The 26,440-nt window shown below is 37.1% G+C and overlaps 3 protein-coding genes across 3 annotated transcripts; 2 read left to right on the top strand and 1 right to left on the bottom strand.

The window, feature by feature from the left end:
• Positions 1 to 14,459: 14,459 nt before the first annotated feature.
• On the top strand, positions 14,460 to 15,601 carry LOC127102251 (CDP-diacylglycerol--glycerol-3-phosphate 3-phosphatidyltransferase 1, chloroplastic-like; the record flags this gene model as incomplete). Its single annotated transcript, XM_051039648.1, has 4 exons — positions 14,460 to 14,760; positions 14,844 to 14,941; positions 15,033 to 15,083; positions 15,217 to 15,601. Coding segments are annotated over 4 exons (639 nt in total), but the record flags the coding sequence as incomplete, so codon positions are not given.
• A 1,666-nt stretch (positions 15,602 to 17,267) lies between these two features.
• Positions 17,268 to 19,098, top strand: LOC127102249 (phosphoenolpyruvate carboxylase 4). Its single transcript, XM_051039647.1, has 8 exons — positions 17,268 to 17,381; positions 17,507 to 17,632; positions 17,712 to 17,813; positions 17,884 to 18,030; positions 18,178 to 18,276; positions 18,392 to 18,480; positions 18,614 to 18,740; positions 18,829 to 19,098. The coding sequence occupies exons 1-8, from the start codon at positions 17,268 to 17,270 to the stop codon at positions 19,081 to 19,083; spliced, it is 1,059 nt and encodes a 352-aa protein (XP_050895604.1). The 3' UTR covers positions 19,084 to 19,098.
• A 2,068-nt stretch (positions 19,099 to 21,166) lies between these two features.
• On the bottom strand, positions 21,167 to 23,305 carry LOC127101102 (uncharacterized). The gene is made up of 3 exons (XM_051038429.1): positions 21,986 to 23,305; positions 21,745 to 21,894; positions 21,167 to 21,661 (listed from the first exon to the last, which is right to left on the bottom strand). The coding sequence occupies exons 1-3, from the start codon at positions 23,255 to 23,257 to the stop codon at positions 21,338 to 21,340; spliced, it is 1,746 nt and encodes a 581-aa protein (XP_050894386.1). The 5' UTR covers positions 23,258 to 23,305; the 3' UTR covers positions 21,167 to 21,337.
• Positions 23,306 to 26,440: the final 3,135 nt, after the last annotated feature.

Here is a 26,440-nt window from a genome sequence, read left to right as displayed (position 1 = left end):
TGGCCAACCTCCTCAGAGTCTTTCGGTCCTTTTTGGATGCTCCCTCAGGATATTCTTAGTTTACCAGATAGCGCTTGATATCATAATACCACGGCTTCTCATCATCAGGCGCTGTATCAACAACAAACACATAAGCCGGTCTATCCAGACATCCCACTTCAACATTTGGGAACTGATTCCACCATTGCACCTTAATCAAGGCAGCCAGAGTAGCCAAAGCATCTACTAACGGGTTCTCTTCTCTAGGCACATGATGCAATACCACATTGGTGAAGAACGTCATCAATCTCCTCGTATAATCCCGATATGGAATTAAATGAGATTGATGCGTATACCATTTTCTGTTAACCTGATTCACAACTAAAGCTGAATCTCCATATAAAACAAGGTTCTTGATTCTTAAATCAATCGCCTCTTCAATTCCCAGAATACAAGCTTCATATTCAGCCACGTTGTTGGTGCACTCAAATGTTAGCCAGGCAGCAAAAGGAATGTGGGATCCTTTCGGCGTAACCAAAATAGCACCAACACCGCTACCATTCACGTTAACGGCCCCATCAAACATCAGAATCTATTCGGATTCAGGGTCAGGCCCCTCCTCCGGGATTGGTTCCTCACAATCTTTCGACTTGAGAAACATGATGTCCTCATCAGGGAATTCAAACTTCATCGATTGATAATCCTCAATGGGTTGCTGGGCGAGGTAATCAGACAATACACTCCCCTTGATCTCTTTCTGAGAGGTATACTGGATATCATATTCGGTCAAAATCATTTGCCATCTCGCAACCCGTCCGGTCAATGATGGCTTCTCAAAAATGTACTTGATTGGATCCATCTTGGAAATCAACAAAGTGGTATGAACCAGCATATACTGCCTCAGTCGGCGAGCAGCCCATACCAAAGCACAACAAGTTTTCTCGAGCAGTGAATATCTTGTTTCACAGTCGGTAAACTTTTTGCTAAGGTAGTATATGGCATGCTCTTTTTGACCAGACTCGTCATGCTTCCCCAATACACACCCCATAGACCCCTCGAGGACCGTCAAGTACAGAATTAACGGTCGTCCCTCCACAGGAGGCATCAGAATCGGAGGCTCCTGCAAATACTCCTTTATCTTTTCAAATGCCGCTTGGCAATCATTATTGTTAGATACCCAAAAGTGCTTATTTGAGCTATCAATTAAGGGTATCTTTCACTCTATTTCCTTGCTAAATTGTCAAAACCACCTTTGTTTTAACATGAAATGCAATACATTGATAAACGATCTTGGTACCTTTGATTTGTGTGTTATTGTGCAATAAGAAGGCATGAAATAATTGAAAATGAAGACACAAGAAAGTTGGCAAAGGAACCAAAGAAAACAAGCATTCATCAGCCTGCTCGCTAGGCGAGGGCTGTGGCGAAGCACTCGCTAGGCGAGCGCCCAGCGAAAAGCTCCAGTAAAATATCAATAAATTCGCTAGGCGAGCTGCTAGCGAAGGTGGTAGCGAGTTCGTTCAGTTTTGATGAAAAGCGCAGCCAGCACTCACTCGCTAGGCGAGGCTCTAGCGAGTTCCCAGCGAGGATTACAGTAGCCAAACCTCTCAACCTCGCTGGAGCGAGGGTTGAAGCGTGCCCTTCGCTAGGCGAAGGTTTTGTTCGCTAGGCGAACATGACAGTCTGAGATAGACTGTGTCTCTGGGCGTAGGTGCCTCTTGTGCCTCAATTTGACCCTCGCTAGGCGAGCCATTCTGCTCGCCTAGCGAGCATGACAGCCCAGTACAACTCTATAAGTAGCAAGTGCCACTTTTGAGAGCCATACCTTAGTTTTACCTAATTTTTCCACTTTTGTACTTTCTTAGAGATATTTTACAGCATTGTTCTTAGGATCTTTTATGCCCTAGATTTCATTTCTCTTCATCTTGTAACCATCTTCTACAAAAAGAAGGTGGATTCCCATCCAATCTCGATTATCCGACTTGGATGTTGATCAACCTTCTTCCGAAACTTGCCGACCAAGCTACCATGAAAATGAGTAGCTAAGTCATCCATTTGTCAAGGTTAGATGTAGGTGATTACTAGCTTTGTGTGTAAATGTAAGGATCTTCATGTGTAAACTCTTTAATGGTGAATATATGATGAAAACTTTGTTTCTATTTAAAACTCTTTGTGTTGGTTTATGATCGAGAGATGCTTACCAACTCTTGACCTAGGTTTTCATCCAATCTTGTTTGTTAGCTAGAGATAGTAATGAATGATTTTGTTCACCATAAGGTTGAACCAAAAAGTTATCATTTTGATAGATTGTGTTCGAGAGAAACAATGGATCAAAATGGGAAAACTCACAATGTGTGTTCGAGAGATACATATTGGGAGGACTTTGTGAAATGATTTATCATCTAAAGGAGTTTATAAGATTGTTGACCGAACAAATACATGCAAAGTGATCATCGAACCCTAACTTTGGCAATATTTCTCATTTATTCAAACCATAACTTTTACCGCAATTTATTACCTTTTTATGTAAGATAACGTGACAACCAACCAAAACCCTATTGTTACTTAAGCTAAGATTAATACAACCATCGAACGGCGGTGATATCTTACAATCCCTGTGGATACGATAACAAAAACCCGACACTTAAAATTACAACTAACAGTTTGCCCTTTCGGGTGTGCCGTTGTAGCTCTCATAAGATCATCTAAACCAAAGATCTGGGAAAGAACGGTCACCGAAGTCAACAGCTCTAAAGAGATAACCCAACCAAAGTGGAATACTCCACAATGGAAAAGCTCTCTCAGAAGAACCTCATCCGGCTTGTGGTATGTCACGTCGCAACAACATGCCCAACCAACATGTGAGGAACGTGAGACCACACTAATCCTAGGTGTATACTCGGGCCTGGGTTTTAGCCCCACTTAGAACATCCACCCCAAATCAGAGGAACCAACCTGTATATAATCCAGCATAATGATAATATGATGCATGCAAACATTTATGCAAATATATACACAACATAATAATCATAAATGCAATAAATAAAGCAGCACAAGCAACCAAAACTATCCTAGAGAGCGCTAGGAATGACTCGCTTAGGGAAGATGGACCAGCAAGAGGTCAACTTCTCAAGTCCCCAGCAGAGTCGCCAGCTGTCGCATCCGCGAAAAACAACCGGCGGGAAAAACAAACAAACAAAGCCGCCACCGTGCGTTATTTATCCCAAAGGAGGGAAAGGAAACGCTCGAAGTAAACCTGGAAAGGAAATGGTCTTACGACCGGAGATTGCAAGGATCGGGAGTCGGTTACGCAAGGGGAAGGTATTAGCACCCCTCACGTCCGTCGTACTCGACGGGATCCACGCTCAAAAGAATAGAATAAGGTTGCTAAATAACTGCTCAAAGAATGCACACACACTGGAATCAAACACAGATGGAAGAAGGAGGAAGGTGACTCGGCAGGATGTTGCATCCTCGTCCTACGTAGTTTGTCAGAAATAAACATCAGAGTCAACGTAGTTCGGGGAAATGGGAAACGGGCTTGTTAGGATATCGCATCCTATGCGTACGTATCTCATCTGGAATGAGAATCAGAGCTACCGTAGTTCGGCTAACGCACGCCGAAACAAAACACACGCACAGACGCTGAGACGTCAAAAGAAACATACAAGCGGAAACAGACTGTCAATCAATGGACTTATGTCCGACTCCAAACAACAAATACAAACAAGGAAACCGAATGCCAATCGCTGGACTTACATCAGACTCTACGCACACACACCACACCGGGAAACCGAATGCCAATCGCTGGACTTACATCAGACTCCAAGCACACAACAAATAGGAAACGGAATGCCAATCACTGGTCGTACATCCAACTCCTAACACACTCAAAAAGGTCATCAAACAGACAAGCTAACAGGGAGTCTAGTACTCGGACCTAAAAGTTGTCAAGCAAACACCAAGAAGACGCTGAGACGTCAAAAGAAACAAAAAGGTTGAACACACAGACTAAAAGGGAGTCGGGAACTCAGACCTAATAGTTGTCAAGCAAAACACACGCAAAAACAAAAAAGGGTGCCCGGAGAGATCTCGCACGATCTCCTGCCTACGTACCTCATCTGGTATGAGGATCAGGGCAACGTAGTTCCCCTTAACAGGGGAGAAACTCTCTCCTAACCAGAGACCGGGAAATAACAAACTAATAGGGAGACTGACTCGAGCCTAAAAGTTGTCATGCAATCCACAATAGTCCTAGGTTGAGGTATCTGAACAGAACCTAACTCGCACAGGTAGCAAGTCAAGCAAACAGCAAATAAACAGCCAGTAAACATCGCAGGTGAACAGGTATCACACACTATATGCAAACAAGCGGCTCATACAAGGCTGAGCTTTAGTTAAGGGGTCATATCAACCTCGACAAACAAGCCAACTGGAAGGGGCATCTGACAAAGCTCTTAACCACTGACATTGACCGTCAGGGTGAGCAGATGAAAAGGTAATGAGGGTTGGACCTCATAGCTCTTAACCCAGGCCTGGGTGAGCTTCAAACAATGAAGGTGTGGGAGTCCAGAATGGGGAACTCTACTCCACATGACTGACACAACAAGATTTTGGGTGTTTATTCAAAATGCATCAACACGTAGTGCGAGCAAGATGAAAGACTCAACTGAATAGCAGGGGATGGATTGCACATCCCTTCTATCTGCCAATGCCTCTTCACTTAAAAGGTCTTTACATGTACAAGGCACAAAGATAAACAAGCACAAACATTGCCTCTTAAGGAGGGCTTCAGACAGGTGCCTGCCAAAATAACATGACAGGTCTTCCAGACTACATGGAGTTAAGGAAGTTACCTAAGTGGTATGCCAACCACAAGCAAAGCAAAGCATCTCAAATAATGAGTTAAAGCGACTAAAGTACCTGTAAGAAAAGCTAAACCAGTCAATATTCACATTCAGACAAATCCAACAAACAGTCAACAGTGTTACAACCAATATGCACAATGTAAGCCAATCAACTCAAGTGAATTCATCACCAAGGAACCTACAACACAATAAAGGTTAGTGGATAAAACAAATTTGCATCTCAAGTCATGAGATTGCATCAACCATTAGGACTATAAGCTTGAACCTGAAATGCAAAACTCAAAAGATGAGTACAAACCACTAGCACCAAGGCTAGGGTCAAAGGCAAAGCAAAAAGTCAAAACAGCAACCAATATTCAACATGTAGCAACTACATTCAATCAAGAACATGTCCTAAAAAGGACCAAGTCAAAATCATCAAGCAAAGTCATGTATTGCACAAGATAAGGCAAAAGGTACACAAGGTGATCACAATTGGACATGAAGAATCAAAATTCCATAATAAAACAGAAATGACTCAAACAATTCTGGAAATTTTTATGTGTACACAATATGTCAAACATAATAAACATGCCAAAAATTAGAATCAACAGAGTTCAATTGATATGGAAATGAAAATGCACAAGTTGAACATTCAAATGTGTGACCTACATTGTCACACCTAAAGTACATGTGTCTAAAACAGAAATGAAAAATGATAAAAATACACAACCAAGCCTCAAACATCTATCAACATGTTAGGAATCAGTGTACCAAATATCAAGTCAATTGGCCTATGTATGAGCATTTCACATTAGTTTGAATGGAGCAATGTCCAAATGTATACATGTTCTATCAATCCAACACAATTTATTTTTCAGAAATTATAAAATCCCAAAATCAACACCATAAAATTCTAGACATTCCAAGGATCATGCTGCAAAAAAATTGGAATTAATTGAATCATTTTTCAATTTGATATGCATTTTTGAAGTTGACAAAAATATTTGATGTAAAATGAACAAGACATACATTGAAATGGAGGGAAAAGCAAAAGAATGAATTAATTTGAAAAAGTGGCGTAGGTAGGAATCGAAGGGAGCGCGCGCGCGCTGAATCGGAGAAACCCTAGCGTGTGGTACGCCTATGATACGCGTACGGTTCAAAACACAGCATGTTGTACGCGTATGGTACGCGTATGGTGCGCGGTGGTTTCCACCGTCTTCTTCGCGAAGACGGCGGAGCTACAGTGCATGCGTTCACAAATTTTTCCAGAATTCCAAAATAATTATATCATTTGAAAGCTCTTTCAATGTAGGTTACAGAACAATCATTAACCAAGGCCAAATCATCATGAAACTTAAGAATCGATCAAAAACATTTTGACATGTCAAACTTTAATTCACTATATCTCATGCATTTCTCATCCAAATCACATGAAATTTAGCTCAGATTAACCAGCATGGAAGGATCTACACGAATATGTGCATTATTTGAATAATTAAGAGGTTCAAAAAACCTACCTCTTGAAGAACAGTTTGAGAAAACGCACGATTCAAGGCTTGGCAAGCTTCAAATCCACTCCTCTATCACTGTTATGAAGCTTTATGAAGAAATTGGAGCTCGTAGTGGCTTAGATCTTGCTCAAATCTGAACTTTCATACTTGTGTTCTTGAATTTGCACCACACAAATCTTGTCCAAATTTGACGATCCAATGCTTGATCTACACTAAATCAGTACCAGAGAACAAGAATATGGAAGAAAATTGAAGGCTTATGTGGAAGAAATTTGAATTTGGATGAAGAGAAATTTTTGGAGGGAACTTGAATTTGAGATCTAGAATTTGAGATTATGAACAATTCTGTTATGATTTGGTTTATATATGCTCTACTAATCACATCCAAATTAGAATTAGGCATGAGTTAATTAGGATTAGTGAAAATGAGAGGTGTTTTGCAAATTTGGAAAAGTGTGGTGCATGGCCTAATTTGGACGTGAATAGTAACATGCAAGCATCCAATTTCACTCAAAATCACCTAATGAACACAATGGAAATGGTATTTTGTTCATATGATGCACCAATTTTAAATTCCTCGATTTCCCTCCAAAATTCACTTGAATTAGCACATGAGCATAGGATTAAATTTCATGCAATGCAAGATTGGATTTGAAAAGCATAGGTTAAGACAAGAATTTTGCAAAAAGAGTGGCTTCATTTGGAGTTTTGAATCAAAAGTTATGGCACTATGAAGTTCCATGCATACTTCATGATCATTTGCCCATATCTCCTGAACCATTCATCATAAATTCATGATCTTGGACTTTTTGGAAATGGGAGAGAGAGATCTACAACTTCCATGTTGGACAAAATTCCATTTGAAGCTTCTTTGATGATGTAAGATCAAGTTGAATTTGAACAAAAAACTTTCCATTTTTGGAAACTTTCAATTACATGTCACTTTCCATTTTTGGAAACTTTTGTACTGACCTCAAATTCTTCAAGATATGCATTTGTAATGATGAATAAGCCTCTTTTGAACATGAATGGGATATTGAAACTCATTTCTCCACCTCACAATCCTCAGTTGACTTTCTGTTGACTTTCTGGTTGACAGATGACTTAGAAGTGCTCTGATCAGCTTGAGCCTCAACCACCTGAGGAATTAGCTCCAAAATGAAACCCTAGCTCTTGTAAGCTTCACATAATAATCATATGATCCTCATCCAAGAAATAATCATCTAGCAGTGAAGAGGAAGAGTTGAAAATGGAAACAGCCAAGAAAAGGAGAATGGATTTCAAAGTCAGGGTTAGACATCTGCTTAAGGGTAAGTATGTGAATCTCAAATCCTTCACTACCTTCTCTTTTCCTGAGCTGTTGAGATATCAAGGGTTGCATGCGTTCATAACTGATAATGGCAAAATTTATACTGATTTGGTAAAATCTTTTCTGAACCATTTTACTTTAAATCTGAATGATGATGATCAACATATGCTGTCTGCCACTGTGAGAGATTGTGAAATTGTAACAGACCTAAGGTCACTGACTGCGTCTCTTAAGATTCCCTATTCAGGATTTTTTCTTCGGAAAGGTGTTAATCATGATGAAGGAAAATGGGCTCAATATGATAAAATGGAATACTACTACTCCATTTGTAGATTTCCAAGGGATGTTGTTGTGTCGGGACAACGCACTTCTCGCATACTCTGTTATGCTAAGAACCTGTCGGTTGATGATCGAATGCTGCATTATGTTATTTGCCATGTCTTGCTGCCAAAGGATTCAAACCTTTCACAAATCAATGATTTGGAGATGCAAGTTCTATTTGCTGTGAAGAACAAAATCAGAATTAATTGGCTACCTACCATGATGTATCATCTCAAGCAGCAACTATCTCTCAAAACAAGGCTGCCATACGGTCGTCTTATCTCAAGGATTTTGGAATTAACAGACATGGAAATCGGGAGAGAACCGTTTTTGGCTATGACCACTACCGCCAATGAAATCAACGGCGTTACCATTATGAAGAATACTGGGATTATTCAATGCAATGACGGTTCCTACAAGTATGATGACGGGTCTTCTTCTTCAAACTTCCCTATTCCGGAAGGTGGCATTACAAATGAGTTTCTCTATACCACCATGATGAGCCAACACCGTGAAACCACCCGCGCTATCAAAAGCCTTCGAAACCTTGTGTTAAGTTCCCGCAACCTTCCCGTGGAAGATGATGAAGGTGAAGCCGGTAGTGAAGCGGAAGGCGAGGAGGATGAGGACGGTTCGGAAGAAGAATAAAGCACTATGTTTTTTTTCTATGTTCCTGTTATGTGTTGTTCTATTGTTTTTGTTGTTAAACTATGTTTATGCTACTTATGCTTACCGTACACTTAACTTTTAATCCATTTTTATTCTGTCATAATATGTGCTTGAATGCTTATCTAATAATCACAAAATGTGTGTATGCTTGTATACTTTTCCTTTTTCATAAGTCTCTTCCTTTTTGCTAATGCTAAAGGGGGAGAAGACTTGTTTCTCTAATGGTTTCTCTATGCAGAATTTTGTATGCCTCTCATTTAGGGGGAGTTCTTAAACTTAGGGGGAGAATCAAATTAGAGAAACTTCACTTTCAAGCATCTATCTCAAGTTGGTTGTCATCATCAAAAAGGGGGAGATTGTAGAAGCAAGCTTCAATCCAAGAAGTATTTTGATGAAGACAACATGCATCAATACAAAAAGAGAAGAGCTTCAAAGATAATTCAAGCATCAAAGTGATCAAGCCACATACGCATGAGGAACCTTTTTGATCAAGCTTCTTTTTCAAGTCAACCGTTTGCAAGATTGTTGATTCACTTCTTAGGTATATCTAACTCACTCTTAGATTAGTATACAAGTGTTCAACAATCATGATCTGCATTTGCATTTTTAAATATAACCATTTGTTAACACATTGAAATGCAAGACACAATTTTCTTAAAGTATTTTTCTGCATTTCAACAGTGTTAACCGGTTAACCATATGGGTTAACCGGTTAACAGCCCAGTTTTTTGAAATCCTGTGTTAACGTTGTATGCGTTAACCGGTTAACCCATTTGGTTAACCGGTTAACACTGTTCGTTGTAGTAAAAATGTTTTTGAAAAATTATATCTTTTCATCAATGTTTATGGAGAAAATGATACCTCTTTGAAAAGGTGTTTTGACAATATAAATTCTTAAATTTTCAAAAATGAATTTTCACCTCCAAGAATTTTCATACAAACTTAAGATAATCACTCTTTCATATTTCCTTAAATATTTTTAAAAGTGTTCATAATCAAAGTTTCATCTCATTCTATTTCTTGAACACTTGTATATTATTCATTGAGTGAATTATTTATCTAAGGAGAAGATCAATCAAGAGAAGATTGATAATACTACACTTTGTTAATATCATCAAAAGATTTATTTCTGTTTGACTTGTGATCCAGGATTGTTGGACACAAGGGTTGGTGTTGAAGAGGATTGTTCTTCATACACTTGTTTACCTATAGGTTAGATAGTAGGCATCACCGTTTGTGTGAATAGGTTGTACCATAATTCTAACTATAGTAAAATCTCTTTCGTGTGGAAAGGGGAGGGGATGTACCTTCGGATTGTGAAGGGAACCACTATAATTTCCGGTGTCTTTTTACTTTCCGCAATTTATCTTTCCGCACTTAAACGTAAAATAACCAAAAACCGGAAACAAGTTCGAAGATTTTTTAACCACCTAATTCACCCCCCCCCCCTCTTAGGCGCATTTACAACTTACAACCCTGACTGGTAGAATAGCACTGATTAGGGTTGACCAGAGGTCAAAACCCTAATCCCAAGGAATATGAGCATGAACAACGAACCCCTTGAAGATGACATAACCATGATGATGATGATGTACCCTTGCCAATAAGATAATGCTCAACCCCCTTGAGGGATCAAGAAAACCCTAATTGAAGCACAAACCTCAGATCATTGATCATCAATTCAATAAGACCCTCATTTATGAAGCTCTTAACCTCTCTATCTTCTGAGAAAGACTTAGGAGGATGATTTGTTTATTCACATGATATGCAATATGCAAATGCCTAATGTCCTAAAATGAAATGCAATATGCTAAGCTAGTCCCAAGAAGAGGAGGGCAAATTTTGAGGTGTTACAACTATGTACGTGAATCAACATATTTATTTCAATGCAACTCCCTTATTTTTCAATTTTTCCCGTTGAACACTTTATTTTAATTTAATTTACCTTTGAGTTATCACTTTACGTTGTCGTCTACACTGTCGACACTGATTCTATTACGATAATATAGTTCACCAAAAGCGTGTTTGTCGTGTATGTCTTTTGAATGTTGTAGCGCTGTCAGTCACGAGTCACCCATAGGTTATAGCATCATTATCATTTTGTGTGGAAAAAAAACATGTGCTTGTTCAATACTTTGTCAGGAGCCGTTTCTCACAAAGTTAATTATCTGTCGAATTGAATAAGCCACACTCGCACTAGCACATGTCTTAGGATCAACTGGTCGATCCTGCAAGTAACCCTCAGTTGTAAGGCCTAGGGAGAACCAGTGGTTGTTTACCAATTTCCACAGTAAACACCAACCTTAAAATCGGTGAAGGAAAAACAAGGGAGGGAGGCAGCCGCATCAACCTCTTCACTTGGTGACACACTCAAATAGGAAAACTCCCACAAGGAGATAAATGCCAAACACGTGGCAATAAATGTTATCCAAATACATCAACCGTCTATCACGTGTAACACCTTGAACTATTCAAATTTATTCACATCAATCGTTGTCTGCTAAAGTTGAAAATTAAACGACCTCTCTCTTTCTATACACGCATTACTCTATTTTTTTCTTTTCGACAACCTTCTCTTTGCATTGCCTTTCCTAAATTAAATGATCTCTCTCTTTCTATACACGCATCACTCTCTTTATTTTTTCTTTTCTACAACCTTCTCTCTGCATTGCTTTTTCTAAATCAAACTCTCTCACCTTAAAATACAAACATACCAAACCAAAGTAACAAATAGAAGATTAAACCGCTATTGCTCACCAAAAAAATGATGAACAAAGGTTGGTGTTCATCACTTAAAACTCCAGGTTTTGTTTAAATAGTCTTAAATCAACTACAAAACATCATGAAAACCTTCATACACCATGAATCTGAATACGCTACCGATTCCATAAAACAAACACCTTGTCATACTAGATGTGAAAAAAAAACTAACCAATCCCTAGTTCTCAAAAGAGTTACAAGTTAGCAACAAGCAGCAAAAATCAACAAAAGTAAGCATGAAAATGGAAAAAAAGGCATGGAAATTGTGACGTTAAAATGATTAAAACGCAAGAATCAAGAACTCGCTAGAGCTTCATCACTCTGGTGAGTGTGTTACCTCAAGCACCACTCTAACTCCTCTCTAATACTTTACCTTTTCTACTCTCCTTTCTCCTTTTTCTGCTCCCAATTCTCTGTGTATGTTGTTTTGAAAATGACTCATCATATGCACTGCTCCTCACTCCCCTAGACCTAGACATTTCATAGTTGATACTGGTGAAACTGACCATGCATGTTATACAAAGGAGTATTTTCAGTGCATCAAAAGAATCAATCCCATAACCTTCAAAATTTATAAATGGATCCCTTGTAACTACAAATTATGCCTGACCCATACATTTTGATCAATGCTTATATACTAATGGTGTATTATACATGCCTGAATTCTATTTTAACCTCACATATGTTCCTAAGTTAACCAAAACTTTGAATTGCCATTTGATGTTTAATGATACTGAATGTATGATACATGATACTCACTCCAAGAAGATGATTGACACAAACAAATTGAATGATGGATTGTATATCTTGGAATCTCCCATCAGTTACCTTGGTTACTACTTCATCCATTCATTTTGATAAATACCTTACATAATCATTCTTTAGATTTATCTCTAAATTGTAATCGGTGGCATTTTATACTTGGTCACCCTTCAAATACTAAATTGATTCAATTGAATAAATGTTTTTCTTTTATCAAATTTGTCAATTATGCTACTCCTTGTGATGTATGTTTTTATGCTAAGCAAAAGAGGCTTCCTTTTTCTCATTGTTCTCATATTTCTAATTCTACTTTTGATTTTGTGCATATGGATATTAGGGGTCCCTTATCCTCCCCAACTATGATGGGATATAGATATTTTCTAACTTTTGTATATGATAAAATTAGGTTCACTTGGTTATTTCTCACGAGATTAAAATTTGAAGCATCATCCATCATCAAATCATTTGTATCAATGACAAAACTCAATTCAACATAACCATTAAAAGCATGTGATCTGACAGTGATAGTGAATTAATTCTTACTAATTTTTACAACCAATTTGGAATTATTCATCAAACATGTTTTCACTTTTACTTTAACCATCATGTTTGACATGTTTTCACTTTTCACTGCCGCTGAAACAAAATTTTCTTATTGCACACCATTCAAGAAGGAGAACTTGACATCCATCTGAAATATCTCATATTGATTTTGGGTAGCAAGGGAAAGAATCATGGATACAGTGTCCATTTTAGAAACTGGAGTAAAAACTTCAAAATAATAAATGTCGCATTTTTATTTGTACCCTTTTGCTACTAATCGTGCTTTGAAGCGATCTATTTCTCCTTTTGGGTTGTACTTAGTTTTGTACATCCAAAACATGACTCCAATTGACTTCTTTCCTTCTGGAAGTGTAGTTAACTCCCATGCATTATTTTCTCAATTGCATGAATTTATTGATCCATTGTTTCATCCAACAATCTTTATTGGCTGCTTCCTCATATGTCACAGGATCACAATTAGCAAATAAGGCATAATAAGTAATTTCTTCCTCCATATCATCAGGATCATCATCTTGACCAACTTCATAATCTTTCAAGTGAGGAGGTGAATGGTGCTCCCGTTGTGGATATCTACGAGGTGGTGAGTCTTGTGTTGGTTCAGTGGATGGTTCATTAACTTTATCATCTACTTTTTCATTTATAGTAATTGGTACATGCAACAAGTCTTTTTTATTTTATGATAAATCCCATGATCCATCTTCATCAAATGTAACATCCCTGCTGATGACTACCTTTGGAGTTTATGGATTGTACAATTTGTAGGCTTTTGTTTCTTCACTATATCCTACAAAGATGCACTTTTCTGCCTTGTCATTAAGCTTCTTCCTCGGTTGATCTGGAACATGCGCATACGCAATACAACCAAAAACTTTCAAGTTACTCAAATTTGGATTTTGCCCACTCCAAGCTTCTTGTGGAGTTTTATCACGTATACTTTTCACATGACAGCTATTTAAAAGGTATGTTGCACAAGTCACTACTTCGGTCCAAAACTCTTGGGTAAATTCTTGCAATGCAGCATGCTTCTCACATTATCCATGATTATTCTATTCTTTCTTTCTGCCACTCTCCATTTTGTTGAGGAGTGTATCTTGCAGTCATTTGATGCTTAACTCCATGCTTTCTCAAGAAATCATCACATACAATATACTTTGTTCCTATGTCAGTTCTTAAGGTTTTCAGAGTATAACCGTTTTGTCTTTCAACACACGCCATAAATCTTTTGAGTGCATGACAAGCATCTGGTTTATTTTTCAAAACATAAACCCACGCCTTCCTACTAAAGCCATCAATAAATGTAATAAAATATTTATTACCTCCATTGGATGGTACTTCCAAAGATGCTTGCAAATCATTTAAAGCCATTGTGGTTACATCTTTTTCTTCCTTAATTGCTACTATTGCGCACTACGCCAAAAAGGTTTTTTAACAGCGCATCTTAGACAGCGCTTTTGAAAGAAAGCGCTGTCTAAGGTTAAGATAAAAATAAAACACGGAAAATGTTCTAAAAAAATAATGAAAGCGCTGTCTAAGGGGGGGTCTTAGACAGCGCTTTTAGAAAGCGCTGTCTAAGACCCCCCCCCTTAGACAGCGCTTTTAGAAAGCGCTTTTAAATATAGACCTTAGTCAGCGCTTTTGAGAAAGCGCTGTTTAAAGTCTTTCAGTTTAAACCACATTTTATTTTCTCTTTCTCTCTTTCGTATTTGTATTAAAACAAACAATTTGTTTTCAACCGCCGCCACCGCCGCCGTCAAACCCCTCTTCCTCTCATTCTCAAACTCCTTCACCTCCAGAAACTTCCACCAACACAAACGCTTCAGATACACCTCCTCCGCAACTAAATTCCCAATTTCCAATAAACCCCCCTCTTTCTCCGCCAATTTGGGGCTTTCTGGAAAAGCCCTAGTTTCTACCGTTCCACCACAGCCAGAACCAGAACAAGAACAAGAACAACCACAATCTTCCAAATTGCTCACTCTACCCACCATTCTCACTCTTGGCCGTGTCGCCGCCGTGCCGCTTCTTGTTGCCAGTAAGTGTTTCCCCTATTCCGCTCACTGCAACATTTTCATTTTCAATTTTATCTATTTTTGTATATAATTGTGTTCTGTGTAGCTTTCTATTTGGATGGTTGGCAAGGAACAGTAGCTACTACCACAATCTTCATTGCTGCTTCTGTTACAGATTGGCTTGATGGTTACATTGCTCGCAAGGTTATTCAATTCATTTCAAACACCACTAACTAACCCTATATTTTTATTCTATCACTTTTTTCTTTTACTAAATTTGTTGCTTGCAATGCAGATGAATTTAAAATCTTCATTTGGTGCATTCTTAGATCCTGTAGCTGATAAGGTATTTCTTCCAATTCTTAACTTTTGATGCAATTGCAATTGCATACCGAAAGGCACATGTTAATGAATCTAAAAGTAGAAAATTTGTATTGAAACTAATAATGTTAAACATGCATGTGTTCTACTCAATGCAGCTTATGGTTGCTGCCACATTGGTTTTATTATGTACTAGACCTTTGGATGTTGGTTTGTTTGCACAAGCACCCTGGTTACTACCTATACCTGCCATTGCCATCATTGGCAGAGAGGTAATGAATGCTTATCTGACTTCTAATGCATGCTTTACTAATAAGCTCTTCTTTACATCACTGGGAACTGTGTGAGGGTCCTTCTTCATGTATCACTAAATTCATGCATCTTAATTGTTTTGTATTATTATATTTCTTTATTTTGTTCCATTTTTCATATTTTGTTCTTTGATGTTTTGTTTGTAACGTGTTTATGTGTACTAATGAATGAACTCTTACTACACCAACTTACCTTTACAATTAAACTGGTGTTCACTGTAACAGTCAAAGAATAAGAATTACTAATGATGTTATTTTTCATACTACTGAGTGAACTGGGCCGAAGCCAAGGTGGGTTAGATAATCAGTTTGTGTGTGGGAATGGAGATTTTTCAAGCATTTGATGATCTATTGTTTTAATCTACGGTGCTCTGGGAGCGAAATCTCTGATAGTTTAATTAGGGGTGACATTTTGTTTCCATCTTGTGTATATACCTGTAATTGTATTTTGCTTTGGCATGTTGGTGATGCATAATTAGTATATAATTACCCAAAAGCTTAATTCTCTGACTCACTGAGATCCATATTTATATGGTAAATTAGCCATACTCGTGTATTTTCATTATGCTTTTGAGACATCATACTTTGCCCTGATTTACTGGTTTTGCATTAGTGACCAAATCAGATACCTTATAATTTTTGGACTGAACTGCACTTGGACATTGTGAACTTGCCATGATTAAATGAGTTGGTTAACTGAACTTATTAACTTTCTATGGAATGATGAGTTTATTGTATTGAAAGTGGTGATTAGATGGAAAACAAAACGACTAGTTGTTGTTAATACCATGATGCACTGTGGTATTGAACTGCTTGTTGGAGATTTTTATAGGCATGCTGCTGGTTGGTATGGCAGACTGGCTAGGGTTAGGTTCAGTTCATCCAAAGAAACTGTTACTAATTAACTCTGTTTAAAGACTGTCAGTTCTTGTGCAGCTGGTTGAAAATGAATTGTTCGGTTATGCCCATAAGAGTGCTATCAAATGAGAGCAGTATCAAATGAGTTATGTTATGCCAGAATCAGTGTTTGCACCCTAGTGTCAAAGGATATATCAAATGAGAGCAGTATCCCGAGATTTAGTTCAGAGATATTCGGTTATTTCTGTTATGCCTATAAGAGCAGTATCACATGAGTTCTGTTATGATTTTATAGAAATTTTGCACTTTCTTCAACATGATTGTAGGCATCAATGTGTTCACCTTGGTAACAGGGTCTGCATCATTGTTTTTTTTCTCAATTTGATCTTCTAAGTCTCAGATTCACTGCAGCTTGAGATGGTAGATATATTTCCAGGTGGAAGAGGTAAGCTTTTCACTTGTCTCACTTTATGTTGCTCGGTTTCATGGACCATGCTTGTATCCACAATTGTGGATTCACAAAATTCGGTTTGCGCTTTGAATCGGGAGATTGAAACAAAGGACATTGTTGTGTACTTTACACACCATCTTGGCTTTGATTGTTTTGCAGGACTGATCATTTGTGTTTATGGTGGCAGGACTGGATTTTCACTCTAGAAAGACACTGTACTGTTAGAGGATAGAAACTATCTGTTTAACTATTAAGTGGAAATGTTTCGTATATTCTCATGTGCTATATCGATTTGGTAGGTGAGAGAGATAACTTCAATATGGCAGACAGACGAGCTTAGGCGCCAAAAACCCACTCCGGTTGATGAAGCTAGAGCTGGTAAGTTTCTCGAGTATCAAGGTTTTCTAGTTCACGTGAAAAGAAAAATAACAACTTGGCATATAATAAAATTTTTTTTATCTTCCAAGGTTTGAATATAGTGGAGCAATCACTCTGGAAAGCTGTTCCTCATTATTTGCGTCGAGTCAGCAATGCTTTAAAGAAGGTCTATCATTTTTACTTCATGGTCAATTAGCTGCATTTAAATAAAATGACAGAATCCCAAACAGGAAAGTCCGGTTTTCAGAAGCTTTTAGAGCCACAACTTCCTCAACTTCCTGGAATTGCTCCTTATAGAGTTGTCTTGGGAAATGTAAAGGATAAGGTATTGCTTCAGATTGATTCCGGTGATGAGTACTTGAAATCACATATTTTCGGTTTTGATATAGCAACTCGCAATTTGAGTTTAAAATCACCATTCAAATAAATGCATGAAATTTGTGTGTTCAGCTTGAGAGGAGCCGTAGACGGTTAGAACTTCTTCTTGAGGATGTTGCATGTGACTACGATCCTTTGGATTATTATGAAACTGCTGACCAGCTTTTGGAACCTCTGCTTCTCTGCTATGAATCTCTGGTACTCTTTCTCATTCCCTCTTTTTCCTGAATGGTTTGTCCACACTCCACAATTGCTATTTAACCTTCTGTGTCTTCAGCAATCATACGGATCCGGGGTGCTAGCTGATGGTCGACTTGCTGATCTCATTCGTAGAGTTGCTACCTTTGGAATGGTTCTAATGAAGCTTGACTTGCGCCAGGTCTGATTTGTATTTGATTTTTATCATTTCTGTAGTAATCAACTATGTTCTGAAACGATCTGTATTACAGGAATCAGGGAGACATGCTGACACGCTTGATGCAATCACAACGTATTTGGATATGGGTACTTACAGTGAATGGGATGAAGAAAAGAAATTAGATTTCTTAACTAGAGAGCTGAAAGGGAAGAGGCCACTAGTTCCTGTCAGTATAGAGGTGAGACAGTTAAGAGTTTTCACTTTTTATACAATGTACCGAGTCTTGACCAGTTATATTACCACCATTGTGATATTTCTAATTTACCGAGGCCTGTGATCTATTCAAAGTTCTTGCTATTTCTGATTGGTATCTTGATTTTTTTAGGTCCCGGCTGATGTTAAAGAAGTCTTGGATACATTCCAAATTGCTGCTGAACTAGGGAGTGATTCACTTGGAGCTTATGTGATCTCTATGGCCTCAAGTGTATGACTAATTGCTTATGGCTACAACTTGTGCTAAATCATTAATCAATCCTCAGATCCTTCATTTTTCTATCTAATTATTAATGAAATTTTATCCACTTTTTCTTGATTGTCAGGCAAGTGATGTTCTTGCAGTTGAGCTTTTACAAAAGGATGCACGGCTCGCTGCTACTGGAGAGTTGGGAAGAGCATGTCCTGGTGGAACGTAAGTAGGAAACCTTAAGTCGAACTTATTTATCTTTCAATTTGTGTGATCGAAATGGTGCTTTAGATGAAAAATTACTTGTCTATTATGTTTGTTTTGTGAATATTTGAATCTTATGACGTGTTTACAACAGGTTGCGGGTTGTCCCTCTATTTGAAACCGTGAAGGACCTAAGAGAAGCTGGTTCAGTTATCCGGAAACTTTTATCAATAGACTGGTACCACGAACACGTCATTAAGAATCACAACGGTCATCAAGAGGTACCTTTTTAATCCGAGGTGTATTTGATTTTATGTTACAGTTATCATGTGAAATTCATTTGATAGTGTTGTAAATTTGTATATGCAGGTTATGGTTGGATATTCTGATTCTGGTAAAGATGCTGGACGCTTCACTGCTGCATGGGAACTTTACAAAGCTCAGGAGGATGTTGTTGCTGCTTGCAATGATTACGGTATTAAAGTTACACTGTTCCATGGCCGTGGAGGCAGTATTGGCCGGGGTGGTGGCCCTACATATCTGGCTATTCAATCCCAGCCACCCGGATCTGTGATGGTAGGTTATACATTTAGCTTTATCATTGTTAATTTTTTTTCTTTCTAAAAATGTTCTGCTTGATGCGAAGGTTAAGAGGGGACGCGGTTGTAAAATTTTCCCATGGTGCATTGCAGGGCACACTTCGGTCTACTGAGCAGGGAGAAATGGTAGAGGCCAAGTTTGGGTTACCACAGATAGCTGTTAGACAACTTGAAATATACACAACCGCAGTACTACTCGTAACTCTTCGTCCGCCTCTCCCACCAAGTTGTGGTTGGATTCATAGAATCTGACTACGATTGGAGTTTTGGACATTTGAAAGTCGTGGAGCGTTGGTGTATGCTAAGGACAAGTTTCAAGTGGATTTTTATTGTTGTACTTGAATTCCAAGTGTTTTGAATTAGGATTGTAATGTGAGTGTGGGAAATGAATGTATGAATTGGGCTAAAGTCGTAATGTTGTAATTGTAGTGGTGATTTTGTATGTATGGAAATGGTGGAATGAATTTAGTTTAATGAAAATGTAACGAATATATTTAGAAATTGAATGGTTGTAAAAAGCGCTGTCTAAGGGGGGATTAGAAAGCGCTTTAGGCAAAAGCGCTGTCTAAGGGGGGGGGCTTAGACAGCGCTTTTTGAAAAGCGCTGTTTAAGGTATACCTAAAAAAATTTAAAATATGAGGGTCTTAGAAAGCGCTTTTGGCCAAAGCGCTGTCTAAGGGGGGGCTTAGACAGCGCTTTTTGAAAAGCGCTGTCTAAGGTATACCTAAAAAAATTAAAATAGGAGGGTCTTAGAAAGCGCTTTTGGCCAAAGCGCTGTCTAAGGGGGGGGCTTAGACAACGCTTTTAAGATTTAAAAAAGCGCTGTCTAAACCTTTAGCAGCGGAGGTTTAGACAGCGCTTTAAAGCGCTGTCTAAGGCTAAAAAAAGCGCTGTCTAAGGTCTTGTTTGTTGTAGTGGCGTAATCAAAACGAGTTGAAAGAGTGAGCATAAGTTTCTCCACAACATCTTTCTCCTTTATGCCATCACCGTTGGATTTCATTTCATTGACTAGTTTGTCCATTCGTGAAAAAAAATCATGAATGCTTTCATATTTTCCTTACTCCATTAGCTCAAACTGACGTTTTAATCTTTGTAACCTCGCTCGTTTAACTCGGCCAACACCTTCATATGCTTTAAGTAAAATTTCCCAAGTCTCCTTAGTTGTTTTGGCATGGAAAATTTTCTAAAAAACAGATAGCTCCGCAGATTGACATATCAAAAATAAAGCTTTTTCAATGAGTTGACGGTCTTTCTCAACTTGTTTCTCATAAGCTTTTCCTTTATCTTCTTCAGTTGGTTCAACAAAACCTTTCTTCATAATTTCTCCATACCCGTTGGTTGCTAAACACAACTCCATCAACCGTTTTCACATAGGAAAATTTGATCTTCCATTGAATTTGAAAATAATTATTCATTGACAAAACTTGTAGCCATTTTAACGTAACAAACTCTGATGTCAAATATTGACAAATGAATTTAATTACCTTAATATAATTGTGTTGTTATAAGAATAATATTGAAAATAGTATCATAAATAAACATCTTCTAAGCACACAAAAAATTCGTTGGAGCCTTTTTCTTATTGTTTTAACTTTCACTTTCTTTCTGACGAGTACTTCATTACAAGTAACAACTATGACAATTGAGAAAATGCATATTTAACTTTTGCTAAATAATTTATATAAGATATACTAGTTTTGAAAATGATAAAAGTGTTACTACTGGAGTTCGAATCCATGTTCATATAACATTACTCCAACATTTTTTTTAGTAGTGTATAATCTATTGTTTAGAATATGTTTGGTGTGACTTGAAGTGGTATAGGTAGGTTTGTGGGTTGACTTAGGGTTTGGCTGAAGGAAGAATAAAAACTTTACCAATTGGGTCTCAGAAATTTCCATTCTCAGAGAAGCAACAACACTTGTTTTAATAAACAAAACAATGAATTTAAAGGTTCTTTTTCTTTCCCTTACAATGGATTTTAAGGGTAACAAGGAATCAAATGACCAACTATTCCAGAATGAGTTATTTAATATTATTGTTCGTGTCTGCTTAGTCCTTGGAGTTGAACATGAAACAAAGAATGATGACAATGACTATCAAAGATATCTAGCTGGAAAAATAAATAAATTTGGATAATTAATATTGAACAATTCATATCAATGTAATTCATAATTAATATTGAACAATTGATATCAATGTAATTCATAATTAATATTGTAACTAGTATGAATGTAAATCATAGAGGACATAATTGATTATAAATAAATAGCATAAAACTAGAAAATGATGAGGTGACATTGTTGATTTACTTCATGTTTAAGATGCTGATGAATAAGATCGTGTTGAAACCAACAACAATCATCGGGATCCTTACTCCATCTTCCAGCACCTATATAGAAATTGCGACGAGAACTGAAAGTAATTTGCTTAAGCAAAGTTGCACTCCTCAATAGATGACTAGCCAACTCAATTACATTTATGGAGCAAACACAACCATGTAACTCCACATATTTTAACTCATTGTGACAAAACTTGGCATATTCTCTTCTTTGTCTCCCAGATCCAACCATATGTGATCTTTCTGTATGTCCATTTCTAATCTGAAAATTGAATAATAATCACAATTTACATACACAAACATTTTAATATTCCAAAAACACGACAAGCGGGTTGAACAACTCACTGTTAGAGAAAGTTTTTGGAGATGCTGAGAAGCCATTGCAATATCTAAAATCCAAAAGTAATCCATTTTAGGATTATATGCTCCGACAATAAATAATTTCAATTGTTTAAGATTTTGAAATCGAACCAAATCCTTTGTTAACTTGGGTATCTGTTTACACAAGAAACATTTAAAGTGAATTAAAAGCAAGGATACCAAAGATTTTAATCAACAAAGCATGTATGGATTTTGAGCGACTCACCTGTGAAAAGCTCATATTCATAGTTAAATTCTGAACCAGATGTAACCTTGCAATTTTAGCAAAGTTGGATACATTTCTCTTTCTGAAACCTGCATCCCAAAAAACCTTGAATAACTTGGGAGCCGCAAGAGAGATTACAGGCCTCATGACAGTGTGACTTCTATATTCAAATGATGAGAGATTCAAAGCATCAATGTCTAACTTATGAGAAAAATCATAACAACGAAGATTCTTATAGTAGAGACAGTTAACAATGCTCAAATGAAGCAAGGTTGCACTCCTAATTTTCAAATCACAAGTGAACTTGCAGTTGTTAAAGGTGACATGTTCAAGTAGGAGACATTTAGAAAACAAATGAGTGATGACATCAGTTTGGAGACAATCAAGAAGTCGATCCAACACAATTGTTTTCATATTTTTGAGTCCAGAAAAATCAACAAAATTAGAAATTCTATGACATGAGTAGCTAAACTTGGATAACATAGGAGAGTTAAAGTTGAGTGTATGTCTAGGGCAAAAGTAGGAAGAATATTTCATAGATAAGAGATTTGATGCAATGATATGAATATTAGTCTTCATCCCACCTATGACATGGCGGCAGTTAATGTTGAAATGAAGCAATGTTGGACTAGTTATTGTTAAGTCAGATCTGAAGGTACATTGATTAAGAGTGAGATTCTGAAGATAGATGCAGTTAAAAAAGAGAGGCTGAAGTATATTCTGGTCCAAAGGAAGTAGTTGCAACACAAGAGTTGTCAAATTCTTGAACCCAGAAAATTCCATAGGTGCTGCAATGTGGCAGTTCCGTAGGTGCAGATATGTGACGGAATTAGTGCAAGATAAGAAAGGAAATACAAATTTGTACGGCTGAATATGACGAGTATGATGTGCGAATAGCAACTCGATACGATTGGCACCCTTGACAACTCCTTTGTGAATCAATCCATTAATGACATGAGTATGATGGGCATCTAATGGAAAATTTATTCGGATAGAACGGATCATGTCACCATGATATTTCTGCATGAAATTATCCAATCTTGTAGCAAAAAGAGATTGAAGCTCTTGAAAGAGTGTAAGGGTTATTGGGAACTTTGGAATTGTATTATAGTCAAACATGTTATGTAGATCAAAATTGAGGTCCTTCCTTAATCCCCATTCGTGATACCATTGTTTGGACAAAGCACTAGTTTTTACCAAACTTTTCAGACTTAACTTGGAAAAGATATGCGATATAACACAATCAGGCAAATCAGGCAACTCACTCATCATTGTTGCTGCAAACACTATAATCAATCATAACAAGCTACAAAACAAAATCGAGTTACCTTCTGGAAGAAGAACGTGAGAGACTTTTTGTTGAGATGATGAACAAGACGCTGAGTGTAGCTTTCTCTTGGAAAATCAGAACAAGTTCAATTTATATAATCTCCGGAATTAGGGTTGTGTTTTCTGGGCTTTCAATGCAGGTTTATTTGGGTGTTTTTAAAAATTAGGTTTAACTTATTGGCCCATTCATTCGCAAGTTCCTGTCAACCAACATTTTAAACATGTTATTTAAACGCTAACTAAAACTATAACAAAAACAATGTGGGACTCATTTTAACTACAACTGCAACTATTTTAACTTCATACTGACCCTCTAGGAGCTGAAGAAGAATTGCAATACCCAAAAAGGCTCACATGATGAACACTAGCTATTGTTGCAACTTCTGATTTAAACTCTCTTTCACCTATTTCTTCTGCATCAATTCTTTTCACTGCAACTGAAGTTCCATCATTCAGAACTCCTTTGAAAACGGAAGCCGAAGAACCTCTTCTAATAATTGATTGAAATCCATTTGTTGCTTCTCCAACCTCGTATCTGAACTTTGTTGGCTTAAGCTGATATATGCAAAACTAAAGATTGTGATAAATGTAAAAGCAAAGATCTGTTGCTTCTTCCAATCTGTGATTCCAATATTCTCCTTCGCGTTTGTGGCTTAAGCTATTAAATGCAAAAGCAAAGATTGCAAAGATCACAGCGCCACAAATTAGGAAGAATATCTTGGAGACTAACAAAACATGTGAACAACATGCAAATCCAGTTAACATGGCAACAAGAAAATTTTGTTTCAGTGGCAGTGAAAAGTGAAAACATGTCAAACATGATGGTTAAAGTAAAAATGGCAACATGCAAATCAAGGGATTTATTGTTCTTCTCTCAAGCAATTATGCAGGCTAATGGCCTACCAAAGGCGGCTGAGTCCTTAGCAAAATGGGTTGGGCCCAAGCCCTCACCAGCCAACCAACCTTAAAATTGGTGAAGGAAAAACAAGGGAGGGAGGTAGCCGCATCAACCTCCTCACTTGGTGACACACTCACCTAGGAAAACTCCCACAAGGAGATAAATGTCAAACATGTGGCAGTAAATGTTATCCAAATACACCAACTGTCTATCACGTGTAACACCTTGAGTTATTCAAATTTATTCACATCAATCGTTGTCTGCTAAAGCTGAAAATTAAAATTTGAAGCATCATCCATCTGTATCAATGACAAAACTCAATTCAACATAACTATTAAATGCATTAGATCTGACAGTGATAGTGAATTAATTCTTACTAATTTTTACAACCAATTTGGCATTATTCATCAAACATTTTGTGTTGGTACCCCTTAACAAAATGACATTGTTGAGAGGTGACGCGTCGGGCAAAAAATATCCGAGCGCATCACACGCCCGAAATACAACAGAGTCGCAATTGAATTTTATTTATTCTAAGAGAAAGAGAAAATATCAATAAAATCCAAAGGGAAGAAAAAAAGGTAAGGAAGTCAGTTATGCAATGGAAATATATTATCACCCCTCACAACCATTGTACTCAACGAGAACCATTTTGATTATTTTTGCACGTATGGGTGTTATCATCTAAAGGTTTCTTGTGATTGGTTTTGATTAAGGGGAAAATAAGTTTTTAATTAATGTGCTCTCCAAGATTTCAAAATCATACGCCTACGTATTCGGATAGTGCAATGAGAAAATCAAAGCTATGTAGTTCATGGGTAGAAAATAAGTATTTGTTTTTTTATTTTAGGGAACAATGTTATAATCGTATCCTAGAAGTGTTTTGACATTTGTTGTTTGATCCTGATTCAGATGCTCTAAGATGTTAGTATGACTGCTAAGGAATGGATTATAACAGTTCTTTTATGAAAATAAATTATGGTTTCGATAAAGAATTGTAAAGGTGGTGTTTGAACCAAGAACGAAATTGTAAAAGCGGTGTCATAACCAAGAACAAAAATTGTAAAAGTGGTGTCATAACCAAGAACAAAAATTGTAAAAGTGGTGTCTTAACCAAGAACTCAAATTGAAAATGGTGTCTTAACCAGGAAATGGTGTCTGAACCAAGAGATGGTGATTAATTCAAAGAGAGGTGTTTTAACCAAGATGATGGTGATTAACCCAAAGAGAGGTGTTTCAACCAAGAGATGGTGATTAATCCAAAGAGAGATGTTTTAACCAAGAGATGGTGATTAACCTAAAGAGAGGTGTTTTAACCAAGAGATGATGATTAACCCAAAGAGAGGTGATTTAACCAAGAGATGGTGATTAACCCAAAGAGAGGTGATTTAACCAAGAGATGGTGATTAACCCAAAGAGATGTATTTTGACCAAGAGATGATGATTAACCCAAAGAGAGGTGTTTTAACCAAGAGATGGTGATTAATCCAAAGAGGTTGGTGTTTAAACCAAAGTGTCGTTGATGTTGGCTGTGATTGATTTTAATCCGAAGACGAATGTTGAAAATTCTCTTGTTTTGAATTGCACTAAAGTCTATGAATGAAGGTGAATACTTTGAACAACTGTGTCATATGTTCCGTATCGAAAGGTATTCAGAATAATGATATGAATGCTCCCTCTCATTCTTCTCCATTTCTTAAGGCTCGTGGCACATAATTAGCATCATATTTGTTAAGTGTTTTATGGTTTATACTTGACGTTGGATCAAGTTTATTTGCAAAAATAATTTTAGTCTTAAATGGAGAGATGATATCCAAGATTGGGAATGAAGCTTGATGTTGTCATGCATTTAATCAATTAATCAATCAAATAAATTAATTAATTGAATAAACCAAAATGGAGGAAATAAGTCATATAGCAATTGAATTATCTCAAGTTAAAAACTAAAATTAAACTAATTAAAATTAGTTGCCAAAATTAATTCCATTGAAAATTCATCTAGTTTGATTAGCAAAATTAATCACCTAAAGACTAAAATTTAATCATATAATATTGCTAATAAAAAATGAATAAAAGGATAAAATGAGTCAAACAAAAATATAGAATTATTTCTATCATTTAAACTCATTAGCAATTAAATTAGGACATGTAGTAAAATAAAAAAAAATTGTCTATATATTGATAATTTATCAAATGCTTAAGTGTTAGACATATAATTACTATTATAT

This window comes from Lathyrus oleraceus, chromosome 7 (assembly GCF_024323335.1).
Source record: "Lathyrus oleraceus cultivar Zhongwan6 chromosome 7, CAAS_Psat_ZW6_1.0, whole genome shotgun sequence".
NCBI lineage: Eukaryota > Viridiplantae > Streptophyta > Magnoliopsida > Fabales > Fabaceae > Lathyrus > Lathyrus oleraceus.
Note: the sequence above shows the minus strand (reverse complement) of the source record. Positions and strands in the feature narration are given on the sequence as shown.